Source organism: Bufo gargarizans, chromosome 8 (assembly GCF_014858855.1).
Source record: "Bufo gargarizans isolate SCDJY-AF-19 chromosome 8, ASM1485885v1, whole genome shotgun sequence".
Lineage (NCBI taxonomy): Eukaryota > Metazoa > Chordata > Amphibia > Anura > Bufonidae > Bufo > Bufo gargarizans.
Window position 1 is genome coordinate 65,360,534 of NC_058087.1, and position 17,063 is coordinate 65,377,596.

Sequence of the window (17,063 nt, forward strand, 5' to 3'; positions counted from 1 at the left end):
AAATGCATCAAGACTGGTGTAAAGGAAAATGGCTTAGTTGCAACCAGATCCCACCTTTCATTTTTCACAGTTTCTTTGGAAAATAAAAGGAGAAATCTGATTGGTTGCTATGGGCAACTAAGCCAGTTTTACACCAGTTTTGATAAATCTCCCACAAGATCTTTGATTGGGAACTATTCACTTACAGACTAAAGTTAAAGGGGAACTTCTCCACATAAATGCAAATCCATTCAATGCATTGTCGGTAATTTATTTCTTCTTTGTTTTTACTAATCTTGGCAGAAAAATATGGATAATTTAAGAGTACCAATTTGCTTTTAGGTCTGTGAACTGTGGATGAGTCCCAGTAGCATTGTAGAACACTGAAATTTCCAACCATGCAAACGAAATGTTCCAAAGTCTGTTTAGTGACATTTTTAGACAATGTACTGTAGCTTTCTTAAGTGTTTTATTTTACTGCCAAGTCTGACTACAGTAACTCATGAAACCTTCATTTTGGCAATAAAAGCCCACATACAATACTGCAAATAGTCTATTTCCTTTGAAAAATAGATCCTGAATAGATCCAATTTCAGTTAGTGTGTACAGTATTCCAAGTGACCTCAATATAGCCCACCAGGATAGAACTCACCTAACAAAGAACCAGAGGATTCTCTGGTGACCTACCATAGGTTCTCACAAAAGATAGAATCCCAAGGGTCTGGAGAAGACAACTCAAGCTCTTTCATTGGGGGCTGGAACCAACCACGTGCCACTAGGTTCTATCTCTTATGCTTTAGATCACTTATAGCAACAAAGTTTACAATGCAATCAAAAGCTGATGTGTACATATTGTATTCTGCATGAGGACACAGAATCTATTTCTTTGGTGGCTCCAAGGAACCCAATCTGACTGTGTAATAGACCTACATTTTATGCATATGATAAATCAACACAGTCTCATGTTTCATTGAAAGTCAGGTAAAAACAGTTTTCCTCCTTTTTTACCTTTGACAGAATCAGTTTGTGTATCGAGATGGAGGCTACACAACACAAGAATCAGTGACCCTGCCATACAGGCCTCCTGCTTGTCCCATACCAGAAGTTCCTACAGTCCAAGGTGCAACTTCTGAAGTGTTTGAAGATACATGCTGCAATGGTACTCTCCGCAAACAGAATACAGAACGAGCTCCAGAGGACAGTAGTCTACAAAGATACAGTGCTGACCCCACTGCATTTGTACGGGAACGTACCTCAAGGAGCGTTGTAGGAGAAGATGGTTACATGACACCCATGAAAGAAAAACCGAAGACAGGTTGGTCAACAGCATTATAGTTTTAATGATTATCCTTTTATGTTTAATATTGCATACAGTATACCTGTTGGTATCCACATCTGCAAATATGTTAGTACTTAGGGCTCTTTCACACCTGCGTTCTTTTCTTCCGGCATAGAGTTCCGTCGTCGGGGCTCTATGCCGGAAGAATCCTGATCAGTTTTATCCTAATGCATTCTGAATGGAGTGAAATCCGTTCAGGATGTCTTCAGTTCCAGACCGGAACGTTTTTTGGCCGGAGAAAATACCGCAGCATGCTGCGCTTTTTGCTCCGGCCAAAAATCCTGAAGACTTGCCGCAAGGCCGGATCTGGAATTAATGCCCATCGAAAGGCATTGATCCGGATCCGGCCTTAAGCTAAACGTTGTTTCGGCGCATTTCCGGATCCGACGTTTAGCTTTTTCTGAATGGTTACCATGGCTGCCGGGACGCTAAAGTCCTGGCAGCCATGGTAAAGTGTAGTGGGGAGCAGCATACTTACCGTCCGTGCGGCTCCCGGGGCGCTCCAGAGTGACATCAGGGCGCCCCACGCGCATGGATGACGTGATCACATGGCACGTCATCCATGCACATGGGGCGCTCTGACGTCATTCTGGAGCGCCCCGGGAGCCGCACGGACTGTAAGTATACCGCTCCCCCGCTCCCCACTACTACTATGGCAACCAGGACTTTAATAGCGTCCTGGCTGCCATAGTAACACTGAATGCATTTTGAAGACGGCTCTGTCTTCAAATGCTTTCAGTACACTTGTGTTTTTCCGGATCCGGCGTGTAATTCCGGCAAGTGGAGTACACGCCGGATCCGGACAACGCAAGTGTGAAAGAGGCCTTAATCATTCGTAGGCTGGCCATGAACTTCCGATAGCTAATGGATAGCTACTGCTTTAAAAAAAAAAAAAAAACTATTCCTCCTGATCCCCCTTCTTCCATTTTCAATGGGGAGTAGTCTAGCAGTAGTCTTACACCTCTAACAGTATCTTATCTCTAGTCAGAATAAAATGATCTGGCATGCATAATTCACTATGGCAACCTTTCTTCATTGCAACATGCTGTTGGGAAAGAGTCAGGAAGAGTCAGGACACCTTTATACACATTGGAATGTCAACCGATCCAGCAAAAATCGAATGTGGTCACCTTTACCGTATACTACTTAAAGGGGTTTATGTAAGTTTAGATCAGCATAAAATGTAGTCCTTGTTTAAAGATTTAGCGTACGGCCACATGTTCAGGTTTCTGCATCCAGTTTTGGAAGCCAAAATCAGAAGTGGATCATGAAAGGAATGAAAAAGGACAAATATAACATCTCCTCTATTTTCAATTCACTCCTGGTTATGATTTCCAAAACTGCTTGAAGAGAGCTGACCATGTGGCACTAGCACTAGCATTAAAATCGTACAGCAGGCTTTTCCGGCAGAGAAACAGCCTTCCAGAGTTCATTGTATCCATAATGGGCCAGGCCCATTGACTATAATAGTACCCGGCTGGGATCCAGCCTGTTTCGGGAATTTGTGTTTGGATTTGCTGAAAGCATTTTTTGTCTGTCCAAATCCTACCACTAATGCCAGAAACAGGCCAGATCCCTGCCAGGTCCCATGATAGTCAATGGGCTCTGGCAGGGAAAGGCAATATCTAGCTATGCCGGATACGGTGAACTCCGGCAGGCTGTTCATGTGCCGGAACAGCCTGCCAGAAGACTTTAACACTAATGTGCAACTAGTCTTAGGAACCTAGTAAGGAACAATTTTCTTAAAAAAAATATTTTCGCAGCATAATATTTGTATACTATGCAATGAGTCTGCCCTATCACCTACTTTATTGGTGCATCTAAAACGTTAATGCAGCAAACAAAAGGTACAGATGATGCTCCGCTGTTAAAAGCCAATCATAGTTTTTATCTAACCAGATAGAAAAATAACTATTGTAATCCTTACCCTCTGAGGTTTCTCAGACATGGCCTTGGCATCTATAGCATTACAGCTGCTATGGAAGCAATTTTTCCTGGCAGAAAGTTCATGTACTCTAGTCTACTGTCAGTCATTAGCATATACTAAAATAAGATACTTACTTTTATTAATTATCAGTCATACCATTTAAAATTTCAAAAAACAACTTTTTTTTCTAGACTACTTAAACCCTGTGGAAGAGAATCCTTTTGTCTCGAGAAGAAAAAATGGTGATCTCCAAGCTCTTGATAACCCTGAATACCACAATGGACCCAATGGGCAACCAAAATCAGAGGATGAATATGTCAATGAGCACCTTTACTTTAATTCTTATGCCAAGCCTATGGAAAATGTTGAATTCATGAAAAGCAATGGACTAACTGTGCCAGAAAAAGCCAAAAAGGCATTTGACAACCCAGAGTACTGGAACCATAGCTTGCCTCCCAGGAGCACCATTCAACACCCAGATTATCTACATGAGTACAGCACAAAATATTTTTATAAGCAAAATGGACGGATCAGGCCTGTGGTTGCAGAAAATCCCGAATACCTGACGGAGTTCACTCTGAAGCCAGGCACTGTCCTCCCCCCTCCACCTTACAGGCACCGGAACACTGTTGTGTAGAACTTTCAGTATTATTGATATTGGGAGAAACCCATGAAATCCCATAGAGTCCTTGAGCCCTCCTACTCTAATAGCCACCTTACTTCCTCAGGTGTGCTCTCTCATGCAAGATCTCTCCCATCAGAAGGTAAAAGAATGCAATAGGTTAGTTTATTATTATTTATTAAAGAGAGCACTTGATGTCCGTTCCTGACCGGCAGCTCATTCATTATTGGCAATTTCTCATCAGCTTACCAGACACTGGTAGAAACCATGGAACAACTTATGATGCTGTAGCAACTGATCACCTCATATTTCGTGTTTCCATTTTGCAGACATTGTAATATATATATATATATATATATATATATATATATATATATACATATATATATATTAACTCAAAGCAGTATTTCAAGAAGAACCAAATTGAAAAAATAATCTATATTTTACAGTAACTACATCAATACTGTGAATTACTAGTCAGTTAAACTAGAGAAATTGATTGTGTCTTCCTCTGCAGAACACCTCATTGACTGTGGGCTGAGGAGGCATGGTTCTCTTTGCTAACTTTTAATATTAAATCATTTTTATTTATTTTTTAGGTTTTCATATCACAGGGTTTGTATTTTTTAAATATGAGAATAATTGATATGCAAAGTATAGTTTGAGCTATGATATATTAGTGCAGCAAATTTTAGTCACATTGTAAAAAGGTGATCGTATTACGGTATGTTGCTTTATAGCATACAAGGTGACGTATTTGCCAATTATGAAGTCAACTGGAAAGATAAAATGGGACTTAACTGGTATGATTTTCAGTTTCACAACAGTATAAACCCAAGACATCATCAGCTGCATCAGTATAAGTCCTCTGTCATGGGCCTATGAATGCCAAAAATACATGTGTTGGGTGATCAAGTCCAACCGATGACAGTCTTATGAAACATGCCACATTTGCTTAAAAATATATAATAACCATGGATTTTTTTAAAAATATTCTTTCATCCCTCTAACTCATGGCATTACTACCATGAATCCACAACTTAGTACCTGCTTTGCATTTTGCATCCAAATCTACACAAACCTATTCATTTAAGAACCCAGCACCAGTGAAGGCTTGCTAAAGGATTACTGAGACAAACGTGGGAGTATATTCCATACTTTTCCATCTGGTGACTTACCTAAAGGTGATATTACCAGATTTTGGAGCCATATGTTTTATTTCAGGACTTGAAGTAACTGAGTTAAAGTAGTCTGGTCAACCACCTATCAAGCAAAAGAGGTCAACAATGATGACTGTGGTGTCCTAGCCAGAGGGGAGCTTAAGAGATGGACTGTAAGGAAAATTTTATGCCGCAGGGAATAGCAGACTTTAGTCTAGAAAGTCATGTTTGCACTTAAGATGTTCTTTGTCCTTTAAAGACTGTTGTGTGTTTTATTTTATTTTTTTGTTACACATTTTATTTTTGGATTTCGAATGAAGCAATATGGAGGCAACCAGCAGAATCAAATGATGTACACAAAAAAATCATATTATACATATTGTTTGTAACAAAGAAATTAACTAGATATTCATATGAATATAAGCTATAGAATAATATATATTGTAACGGGTTAGACAGAATACTAGTGAACATGATAAAAAAGAGTTAGAGTCATGAATAATAGGTTTCGGATTTAAGAGTTGTATAATAGCAGACATGCTATTGCACCTAAATTAAAGTCGTAGCCTTTTTTTGGCAGGGGGTCATTATAGGAGTGGGGCTGACTACTCATGTCATGCTATTTCCTGTTCAAGGATGGAAGGTACAGACATAAAAGCACTTTATGGTCTTCCCGCAGCTAGAGTTTTCAGATTTAGGAGATGAACATCTACAATAAATGTTATATGTCAGTGCTCGTCTTCAAATCTTGTTTCAACACCATGGTTTCTTGTCAAATAATTAATTTGTGGGATTTAGTGACCTGTGATGTTTAGTAGACTGATCTTAGGTGCCGTGCTGCTTCCAGGTTGATCTCATTCCTTACAAGAGCTATGGAAACCTTGCAAACATGAACAAATCTTCTTTGATGGATTTTTATGTTTTAATTTCTTCTCACAATATATTGTATGTAGCCTTTCATTTGGAAAGGATATTTGCTCAGAAGCAAAGATATATTATTGCTTTTTAGATATTTGTCTTCCTTTTCTTCTTCTTAATGTTTGCTGAATGTACAGTAAGATCTACTGTAGGTACTTGTTCTGAAAAGCGAGCACATGTCCATGGAATAGTTAAAAGCACCACAGTATTATAGATGAAGTTATGAAATTACAAATGTGTATAAGCTGATCTATGTGAATAGCAACTCCGAGGACCGTTTGCATTGAAATTGCCAAATGCTACAGATGAAGAATAATGAGATATTATGGACTAAGACAACTCATCTATAGTGTGTAATTGATCCTTTTTAAATACCAATGACGCTTAGAAGAGAGAAGTACGGATCTCATGCATTGTTGACATTTTGTTACAAAAGCACTGGATTTTAAATAAATTAAAAGCAATGACCATACTACGGTGGGAGAACACCCAAAGGAAAATGATAATGGACTTGATATTTAGCTTCTCAGCTAGAAACAAGTTTGTCTCTACAGCATTGTTGCTTGGTGGACTCATGTTGAACATAGCAGTGTATAATGGCATTGTACAGTCCATGGTCAAACCATTCAGGACATTTTGTATGAGAATCTGGACTATCTCAGAGTTTTGACAAAAATACAAGATGATCTAGTGCCAAATCATGGTTTCCACCGTTGCCATATTTTGGCCATAAAATTCTTCATTAACACTGCCAACTACTTACTTTCATTTTGATGAGAAAGGTCTTATTCACAACTTCTAGATTACTTGGGGAATTAGTGAGGTTTTTAAGAGGTAGAACTGAATCTCTGTGTTCATCTTGGCCATCAAGTAACTTTCTTATGGTGTGGACTTTCATAGAAGTATGTGCACTATATCCAACTTTGAGGACAGTGTATGGGTGGTTAAGTGCAGGGTGCAACTTAACCACAGACGGTCTTTATGCAGTGCAGTTACCTTCTGCCCTCAACATGTAATGACATTATGTAGCATTAAGTACTTCTGCTGTAAAATGGGTCGATTATTTTATCCCACAACTGAGAGAAGATTCTGCCATGCAAAATTATGGCAAAATCTTCTGTGTGGAGGATTAACAGAGCAACTCTATTGTAATGGCAGCTAAATATGAAAGCAAATGATTTATCCTTAAGGGGGTCTGTTGGCAGTTTTACCATGCAAAATTGGTGACAGCACTAGTTAGGGGCTGGGCAGAGAAGGACAAATATACCTTTTGCAGAGCTTTTTTTAATATCAGGAGTTTTGTGAATATGAACTTTTATTTTGCCAGACACTGCTTCTACAAATGTGCTGGAGGCAGAGCTTCACTGTGAACACTCTCTACATTGAGCTGCTCAACAGCCCTCCCTTCTGCTCTGAGTGACAGCTCTAGCATCCAACCAGGAGACTATTACAGCTGTGATTCACAGCAGAGTAGAACAACTGTAAGCATGTCAGTGCAAAGAGTACTTCACAGTAAAAGCACCACCTCTAAGTCATTTGCAGGTGGGGCACCAAGCAGAATAAAATTTCATATTCACACTACTCCTGATAAAAATAAAAATAAATCTCCATAAAATATATGATTGTGCTGTTCTGGCTGAACCCTACTTAGTGTCGTCAGTAGTTTTGCATGGTCCCTTTATAATTCATTGCCAAGACACAAATCCCCCTGTCATGGCTACAATCAAGGCTAAGGACAGAATATATTACTCTTCCTTCCTTAAAATAGGGTACCTCTATAGTTTGCTATGCCAGTCTGGATCTTCAAGTCATTGATGTTCTTGCCATGCCCCATATTGCCAGAATCTTGTTATATTTATATATTTTAGAACCTAGCACAATATGAACAAGTAATTGCTAAATTTCTGCCAAGCTAGTTCTTAGGAACACTGGTGAACATTACATAGATCTTTTAGCACGTGGAACGATTTTTTATTTTTTTTTGGAATGCTTATATCTCTCTTAGGTCCGATTAATTATCATAACTATTCATAGAGTACATAAATTAAGTACATACAGCTGCGCCTTCAGAAAATGATTGATTTTCTGCAAGTATACCCAGAGATAACGTTAATGCCAATATATTGCAGAGGAGAAGCTGCTGGTGTCCAAATTTCCAGAACTCTCTCTTCTGTAAGGAATTAATACATAAACTCAGACACATCACTTCTTCTTTTCATTGCTGTTTTAAGAGGCGCATAATGAGATTTTGGATTTTAATCATCTTAATTTAAACGCTTCATTGTTTTATATTTTCCCTTGTTCCAATTTCCTAACCATTTTTTCTTTAAGAAATCTTTAATAAGATTTATTAATTTAATATCTTGGTTTTATAGCCATTACCATTTACTTAAGGCACTGTATACTTTAATCGTTTTCTGCTTGGTCTCTTTAAGACGCCTCCAGCCACGTGCCCGAAAGCATCAGCTTTAAAGCGTATTGTTTCCACAGTGCACTAACAGCGTGTAACTATCGATTAACAGTAAAAAACAATTCCCTTACCGTATATATAATCCATCCAGGGTAGATTTCCAATACCAGTAAGATAAATGCATATACACGTCTCATGAACAACGGCAGGACACATGGTTATACATGACGGAAATGGAGTTGTATGTTCACACACATAATGCACATCCCACATGTAGATCTGCAACAGAAATCCCAGGCTTAAGCTTGGATTTCTGCAGTGGATACGCAGTGGATGTGCTGCAATGTTATTCAATGGGGCTAATCCTCTGCATTTCTGCTTGAAATAAGCAGCATGCAACTGTACTTATTTGTGCAGAGGAAGATGCACCCTAAACAAATAGAGTGCAGAATCCAAGCTGAAATCTGCAACTAAACCCAATATAAGGAAAAACCCTTATTGTACATGCATTTTCGGTATTAATCAATATCTGATAAAGATACAAGTCGGCACTGGTCTGTTAAGGAACCACAAACTGCAGCATAGTCCCTATATAACAAAATGGGCAGAGCTGAATAGGTTGTGCTACTGTCCTTTAGATCTCTGAGAAAATCTTGCTAAGGGTAGAGGAGCCATGCTTGATAGAAAGTTGGTTTGGTGCCAACCCTACCACCTCCAAGAGCCATAGCAGAGGCATAGTAGGTAAGGTTGTAAAATGTGGTCATCAACTATTTTATGGCTCATACCCATGGCCAGAATTCTGTAATACATAGAAATTTATGACCCTATACTCTGCCTTCACATGCCTCTAATTTCATATGGAGGTATACGGAGGTTTTCTCGTAAATTTGTAAGAGCATCTATGGCTCCTTAACACGGAGCCTAATAGGCCTTAGTTCAGTAGTGGGCAGGAGTTTATTACAATTGTACTGGTTAATTTTTTCAATGGATAAACACTACCTTTTGCTCTCATATTCAGCTGCCTTAAAACTTAAAAATAGAAAAAAATATATACAATTGTACGTTACTAAGAAAATGTGAATAGTATTTTTATAGCTTGTCAGAGATACAGCCAGTTGAATTTGTACATAAGGGTGGGCACTTTCTTCATTCACAAGACATCTTCCTTTGGAACGTAGCTGCTCTCTTTTGAGTTGACCTGTATATAGCTATGTACAGCTGGTGGTTTAAATTCTTGTATATTCACTTTTTTTTTTTGCTCAAACTTGGTATCATTTTTTGACATTACTTGTGATTTTGTTGCCGTGGCTTGCTTAATTCCTGCACTTGCTTTGATTATGTTCTTTTGCTCAGAAATCCCCTTTGGTTTGTATATTTCTACAATGAAAGACTGTTCCCTGCCAAGGGGCTATGCATTTAGTCAAAGTATCCCCTTGACAGAAGAAGAGACATGAAGGTTCTGTTTAACTTTTTAATATAGTATTATTTCTTCAATTTTCATTCTTTATGTTGTAGTTTTATGTGAGAGACTTTTGATTAATGTTGTACTTGTGATTTGATCCATTGCTAATATATTGTATGAATGCTGTTTAAGGCAGCCGCAAGTGCTGCGCACTGATTATCTACTTTTTTATTTTATTTATATGCGATGGGGGTCCTTGGGAATTAATATATGAAATCCACCAATTTCTTGATCAAACAATTTGACCACCAAGTACCGATGATGCCTGCTAAAAATATCACTGCAGATTTGTCATGGGCTGTGGTGGGTGTCCTGTCTAGAGACTCTTAAATCAGGTGAACTAAGAACCATGTTGGGGGGATTTCTGCTCTGGCTCTTTTACCTCAGTGCTCCTTTACCTATCAACTCCACAATGCATTGATCTGATGTTCACTATACATAAAGAATTGGTCACAATTGCGTAGCTAAATTAGCATTTGTCATAAATAGAAATCACAGTACAAATCTTCAAACATTTTGTAATAAAAATCTAATCATGCCAGCATACAATGTAAATTTACATGAATTATTTTTTCAGTTAGATCAACTAGTAGTCTTTCCCAAAGAAGATATTTTCCAAATGAAGGTTAATAATATACAGTTTGGCTTAAAGGCACAACCAAGTCAAAATGATCTTCTGACACAATCCTCTAAGCACACATCCACTTAATTCAATGCTCTTTGTTTAGAACAGGGATGCTCAACCTGCGGCCCTCTAGCTCTTGCAAAACACCCAGCATGCCCCAATAGCTGTAGGGTGTCCAGGCATGCTGGGAGTTGTCGTTTTGCAACAACTGGAGGTCCGCAGGTTGGGCACCCTTTGTTCAGAATATTGTGTCATGGTTCATTCTAGAAATCATTAGTAGGCCAAGATTTTCACAGTTCACTAATGTGATTTTCTAACTGGATTTTTCTTTTGAAGGGAATCGGTCACTAGGTTTTCTTTCCCTAAACCACCACCATGTTATTCTGCTCTTTAACTTCTCTAGCATCTTGCTTTTTGATAAACTGTGTTATTGAATTGTGTGTAAAACAGGACTATAGTAATTTCTGCACTGTACGCTAACCACCTCCAAATCATCTGGGCAGTGCCGTTCCCATGCCCTTTGTGGATTGATTGATATTCCATAGAGCAGGGGTACTAGAGTACTTTTTGTAAAGGTCCATTTATCTGCGTCTGCCATCAGGTGAAGGTCGAAGCCGCAAAAAAAACGAGAGGGAGATAACATCGGTGGTGTATAGCACACTGCGGCAAGTTTTCCCCCCCCCCTAACAATAAGCCACATCTCTAATCCCTCCCAAACCTCTTAGTGTCCCATCATGAGAATGTCCCCTTAGTGCCACCTTACAATACTAGCTTATTTACAAATGGTGCAAGTGGTGCACCACTCCACTGTTAACCAGCAACTAGCGGTCAGGCTGGCCGACGTTGCTTGGTTTGGTTTAGCAATCAAGTTAGTTGTGGTTTTGGCCACTGTGCACCGAGTCCATGTTGCGGTGTTAGTTGCCACTAATCCCAGTCTGAGATCAACTGAGACGCTTTATGCGCCATTCACATAGTGGGTTTATAGTTCCATTTCTCCCACCACTCTATATGGCTGTTATTACAACCATTCTCAGCTGGCAGAGTCACCGCAGACGGTGGTACGGTAGTGTTCTGCCCTTACAGTGGTAAGGGTGAAAGATAGCGCTTAATTGTCAAAGCAATACACCTACCAGTGAAGTGGTGTACTGTGTTTTTAACACCCCTTAATTTTTTGGTTCTGTTTAAGTTCAATTAAAGAGTGCACCTCGCATACACTTAGCATTTAGGTTTTACTTGTATTCAAATAAAAGTGAAGTATTAATTTATACCTGGGTCAAGACAGGCATTTGTAAATAAACTAGTAAAATTACCTTACCCAGGTCAGGTCCTAATTATATTCATACCTTACAATACTGATGCCCCTTAGTGCCCCTGCTAGATGGCACTGTGCACGCCCATGAACTCAAACTCAACAAAGTCAGCAAGGCTTATAATGATGTAGGATGCACTATGGGATGTCAGTCAAGCCACAGTAGACAAGACTTAGCCTGAACTGTGTGATTATTACCAGGAATGCCACCATCCAAGAGTTTATCATTAATTAGCATACATTGCGGATTGTATTATAACCATAAGGCCATAATGTACCAATTATTAAAAAGCGTGATAACAAAGTTACCAGCAGAATTGGGGTGCCAGTGGCAAAAAGATAGGACACTTTTTTAATGAGGAAATATTGCAGAAATTTTTGCATTTTAGGTTCATTAATGGACATTCAAGGTCAACTTACCTGAACAATGCATTGTTGGTATGATATACTACAGCACAAGGGGAAAGGGAAGCACATTTTTAAGTCATTGACTATATTATGATTGTGATTAATCTGTTTGAAGTTACAGGACCAGTTACATTTTCTGACCAAAAGAGCATGCACAAAAAAAATATATATACCGTTTGCTCTGTGCCGCCATTATCTTCCTATATCTATATGTATGTATATATATATATATATATATATATATATATATTAGTATTTATTTCATTACCCTAAAATGTATTCAAAGGGATGGCCATTTTGGGGTTTAACATTTATTATTAGGAAGTATTTGCGTAGTATGACTCAACTTCCTTCCAAGTGGTTATACATACCAGCCTAAAGGTTCCCTGTCCATGGTATATATATATTTAAAAAAAACATTTAAATTTGGTATTCTCCTTTTACTTTTCTTCTAGCACACTCCATCATTTCCAAGATTTGTTCCTTGCAATAGTCAGAGCAGTGTTCTTTACTAGAAGGGAACTACGGATATGAGAATTGAGGTAAATAGAGGTAGAGCAGAGTTTCTTAGTTGGCACAGTTCATTCCATACGTGATTTGAGATAGGACTGAAAAGCTATCACGTTGCACAAATACTAGATGCACAACCCCAGAGCGTAAAATGAGAAAGTCAACTCTGCTATATCCACATATTGCTTGGTGGTGGTTATGATCTGAGAAGTCTCACTTTTATGAAATGGCTGTTCTCAAGGGTCTGTAGCAGATTAACCTTGTGAATGCCTCAAGTACATTGTTACAGACTATCAACAGACAAAAAAATTGCATAAGAAGCAGTTTAGGTTAAGACATTAGGTCATGGATTTGTGTGAAATAATGGGATACAATTACGGGATGAACTGCAGCTACTTAATAGCATAATGTTTGAGCTCTAGCTGAGCGGGCTGTGACCCCTGTAACTTCTAACAGATTCTCAACCATCTGTGAAAGAGCAGAGATGCGGTGAGCAGATCGGGTCCCTGAAAATTCTGCATTTGTGCTTTACCCTATTCTGATACATTAGGCTATAGTCTTTCTAGTAGTCCTGCCAGCATCATTTTGTTTCATTGTCATGCCAACCATACCATCCCGGCTAAACAATTTGAAACCTGTTCTGCATTTTTTGTTAAATGAATCTGTCAGAAATATATTTTTAATTTAATATAAATGAAATTCAATAAAATATGGTCAAATTTTTCCGGTGTGTGACTGTGTTATTTTAATACTGTGTAGTTTCAGCTAGTGGAAATTATTGTTTTTTTGTTCTTTTCTTTCTGCCCCTACATAGTTTTGAGTCATAATGAGGAAGCTAAAAATTTCCAATAAAATATTAAAAGGCTCACATTTTTGCATGCTATATATTAGATTACATGTGGATCTTATAGCTACAAACTAGTACACAAACTGTTGCACCATAAACAGCATAAATAGTGCTGCAAACTATTTAAGGCGGGTTCTTACCAGCGTTAGGAGTTCCATTATAGTGTTCTGTTAAAACAGAGTTATAACGGAATAAAACAGAATTTTAGGATGCAATGCAAAACTGAACCCTTTAAGAGGCATTCCATTTTGCTCCGTCCTAATACATGTCTATGGGCACAAATAACAGTTTTGTTTTGTTCCGTTATACATGACAGAGAAAAAAAGTCCTGTCGACAGGAATACCTCTTAAAGGGTACATTTTGCATTCTGTCCTAAAATTCTGTTATATTCCTTTATATATTCCTTATGTATATTATAACGGAATTCCTAGCACTGGTGAGAAACCTCCCTTAAAGGGGTTTTCTGAGTGCTTTATACTGCCGAAATATCCTCAGGATAGTTCATCAGTACCTGATCGGTGATGGTCCAACTCCCGGAACCTCTGCCGATCAGATGCTTGAAGAGACCGGTGAGGGCTGCTGTCTCCTTGCAACTTACCAAGAACAGGGCCATCCAGTAGATAGTTGCTTGAATGGGACTGAGCTCCACTGAGTCAGATGACCAAAGGATGTGACTTTACTTGCCTAGGAAGAGCACCAGAGTGCCGTAACCTCTTCAAGCAGCTTACCTACTGATGATCTATTCTAAGAACAAGTCATCGACATAAAACACTTGGAAAACTCTTTAATACTACAAATGCAATGGTATTTACTTTTATTGGTATTGGCTAAACAGCATCTCCAAACCCCTTATAGTGTCCCTATAGTAATGTCAACCATGCGACTGATCTTACTGCAAACTACAATAGTGCCGTACTGTAGTGTCAGCCTTTCCTATTTCCTACAAATACCCACAGTTTAATCTCTTCATCTTTGCTCTTGATGCTGTGTGTGAGAAGGCATGCAAAGGTGACATTTCTGGCCAAGATTGCAATGTGTTGCACTCATTCCAGCTAACGAGCTTGAAATAGGTCGACTTAGTATTGCATGAATGATTTTGTATTCCATGTTCCCAATGTCTGTGAAATGGATATACAGTATACAGTAGTTATCCACCAGGGCCATAAAGTAATATTGGCATGCCTCTGTCCACAATACAGTATCATAGTATTAATGAATTTCAAATAAATAGGCCAATAGATCAAAAACACATCTGACACTATTACATTAGCATACATGAATGAAAAAAGACCTAAGGGATCTTCAATCGTGAATGGGGAGTCATGGGCCAGCTGTATGACTCCTTAACGAGGAACTGCCAACTCTTATGACATGTCTACTAGGGCTTTGTTCACATTTCCTTTGGTAAATCTGGTAGTCTGTTCCATCAGAGGAACAGATTACCTGAGTTATCATATCTGGCATAACCGTCGACTGCTGGATCCCCATCCACCATAATGGGATCCATCAGGTTTCTAGCATAAATGCCGGCTTTCTCTAGGAGAAATATGACTGCATGCAGCTGTATTTTTCCAGTAAAAAGCTGTCAATTATGATGAAAAACCATCAGATCCCAACATAGTGATTCAGCTATGCCAGATACTACTTTGTGACTCTCATCTGTTATTCCTCTTAGAAATTAACAGGGAAATTGACAAATGGGTGCTAGTATTATCATTCTACTTGTCAAAGGGATGTATCTCTATGTAGCCTGACACTGGCCACTCATTACTGATGGTACCAGACCATGTAGGACACACCTTTATGATTAGGAAAATTGTTCCACCCAGATGTTAATTTATTTATAAAATTCTAGGAAGAATAGCAAAGGAACGACACAATGCAGAGTTATAAGAAGCAATACTCCAGGATGGGCATATAACATTACGATCTCTTTGGATTTTGGGTAAGCAGTGGAAGCCTGTTATACAAATACCGGGTCCTTCCTAAAGGGATCCAGTGGTAGGAGTTAAGCAGTGGCCCTGCTGTCTGAGCAGGACAAATGTCCCATTAGCAGAATGTCACATGCAGGGTTGCCAACCAAAATGTTTTTTTTTGGACAACATATCCCAAAATCATAGACAGCCATTATCTTTTACGGACAAACTGGAAAACCATAAAGAATAATAAAGATGATAAGTAATACAGGTCTATAGCTCCATATACTGAGCAGAACTCAGTCATTACCAGAATTTACTGTGAGTTGTAAAATTATGGCAATTACCACCAAAATAATCTAGTCAAGAACCACCAGCCTCAAAAAAATCATCGACATATCTATTTTTTTTCACGGACAGGTTTAAAAATTTTGCTTATTTTTAAAGACTGTCGTGAAATTTCCAGACAGTTGGCAATCCTGCTCACGTGGTAGCTCAAGAGCTGTCATGGATTTTGCATTACTCACTGGCAAAAGCCAGTGGAGGCGCTGAACACAGAGATCATGCAATGTTCTCCACAGGCCACTGTATCTCACACTAATCTTCACATTCGGACAACTGTATCAATTTCAGCGTGTTAAAGCTATGACATTCAGTAATTTTGACAGTTCTCTGCCACCTTGATGATTGTTTGGCAGACGCATCGCATTTCTATTAAATGTCTTCCAATTCCAGAAGAGGGCTGATGGATGACAATAGATTCCTGGTCATGTGAGTACAACGATTATTTTGTGTGCATATATTACTGCCTGTAAAAATGTAATGTGCAACATGACTAATTGTATAATACACCTTAATTTTTCTTCATTATCCTGAGCATACCACTGCCAGTTTGCCACCACACTGCTGTGCGTGCACATATAAGAAGGAGACATAAACATCACATCTATCAAGAGCAGAATATCCCAATTACTTTACAGAGCGGAAAGAAATATAAAATCTGCAACAAGAGCGGCATTACGGATCTGTCCTTTTTTTCGGATTAGTGAAATGTTGCACATTACAGGCAGTTATTTATCCCACCGTTCCACTGCCGTATTCTGGAGAGTTATCGGCCATGCCGGGGCCTGGATTCACTATAATCAGAAGGTCGTATTGCGGCAGTGATGAACCTGCATTTAGACAGCCCATTCTTAAGAGATAAGAAGGAGATTTACTTATGAAATTCCTGTAAATGAAATCTCTTCTTCACATTCATGTCCGGGAATGCTTTCAGTAGGAAGAGCTCTTATCATATAATAAAAGGGTGACATACAATTCTTCCCAAAAATATAGCAGAGACACATGAAGACGACAAGAACAATAACTATTTCATTTGTTTCCTGTCAAATTCTGCTAACCCTTCTGCATAGTCTTAGCATGAAATATAATTCATTACAGAAATGCACTTATGGATATGCATCTGGCTTACACAGACAATTTTCTCATGAGAAATTGCTAGATTCTTTCTTATTTTGCCCTCAAAACAAAGAACATTATGGCTAGATTTATTTAGGAAGAGCACGTACATTTTTAAGCGTAAGATACATTTTCATAAAATGTGCATATTACACAAAATTCCTGATCATTA

The 17,063-nt window shown here is 38.6% G+C and overlaps 1 protein-coding gene across 2 annotated transcripts in view; it reads left to right on the forward strand.

The window, feature by feature from the left end:
- ERBB4 (erb-b2 receptor tyrosine kinase 4) overlaps nucleotides 1–13,386 on the forward strand; it is a 1,102,749-nt gene extending 1,089,363 nt beyond the window's left edge. For both annotated transcript variants that reach the window (XM_044302570.1, XM_044302571.1), the window contains 2 exons: nucleotides 997–1,294; nucleotides 3,437–13,386. In XM_044302570.1, coding sequence (XP_044158505.1) covers nucleotides 997–1,294; nucleotides 3,437–3,882 — 744 coding nt within the window. In that variant the 3' untranslated portion in view covers nucleotides 3,883–13,386. The remainder of the gene's footprint in view (nucleotides 1–996; nucleotides 1,295–3,436) is intronic.
- The last annotated feature ends 3,677 nt before the right edge of the window (nucleotides 13,387–17,063 follow it).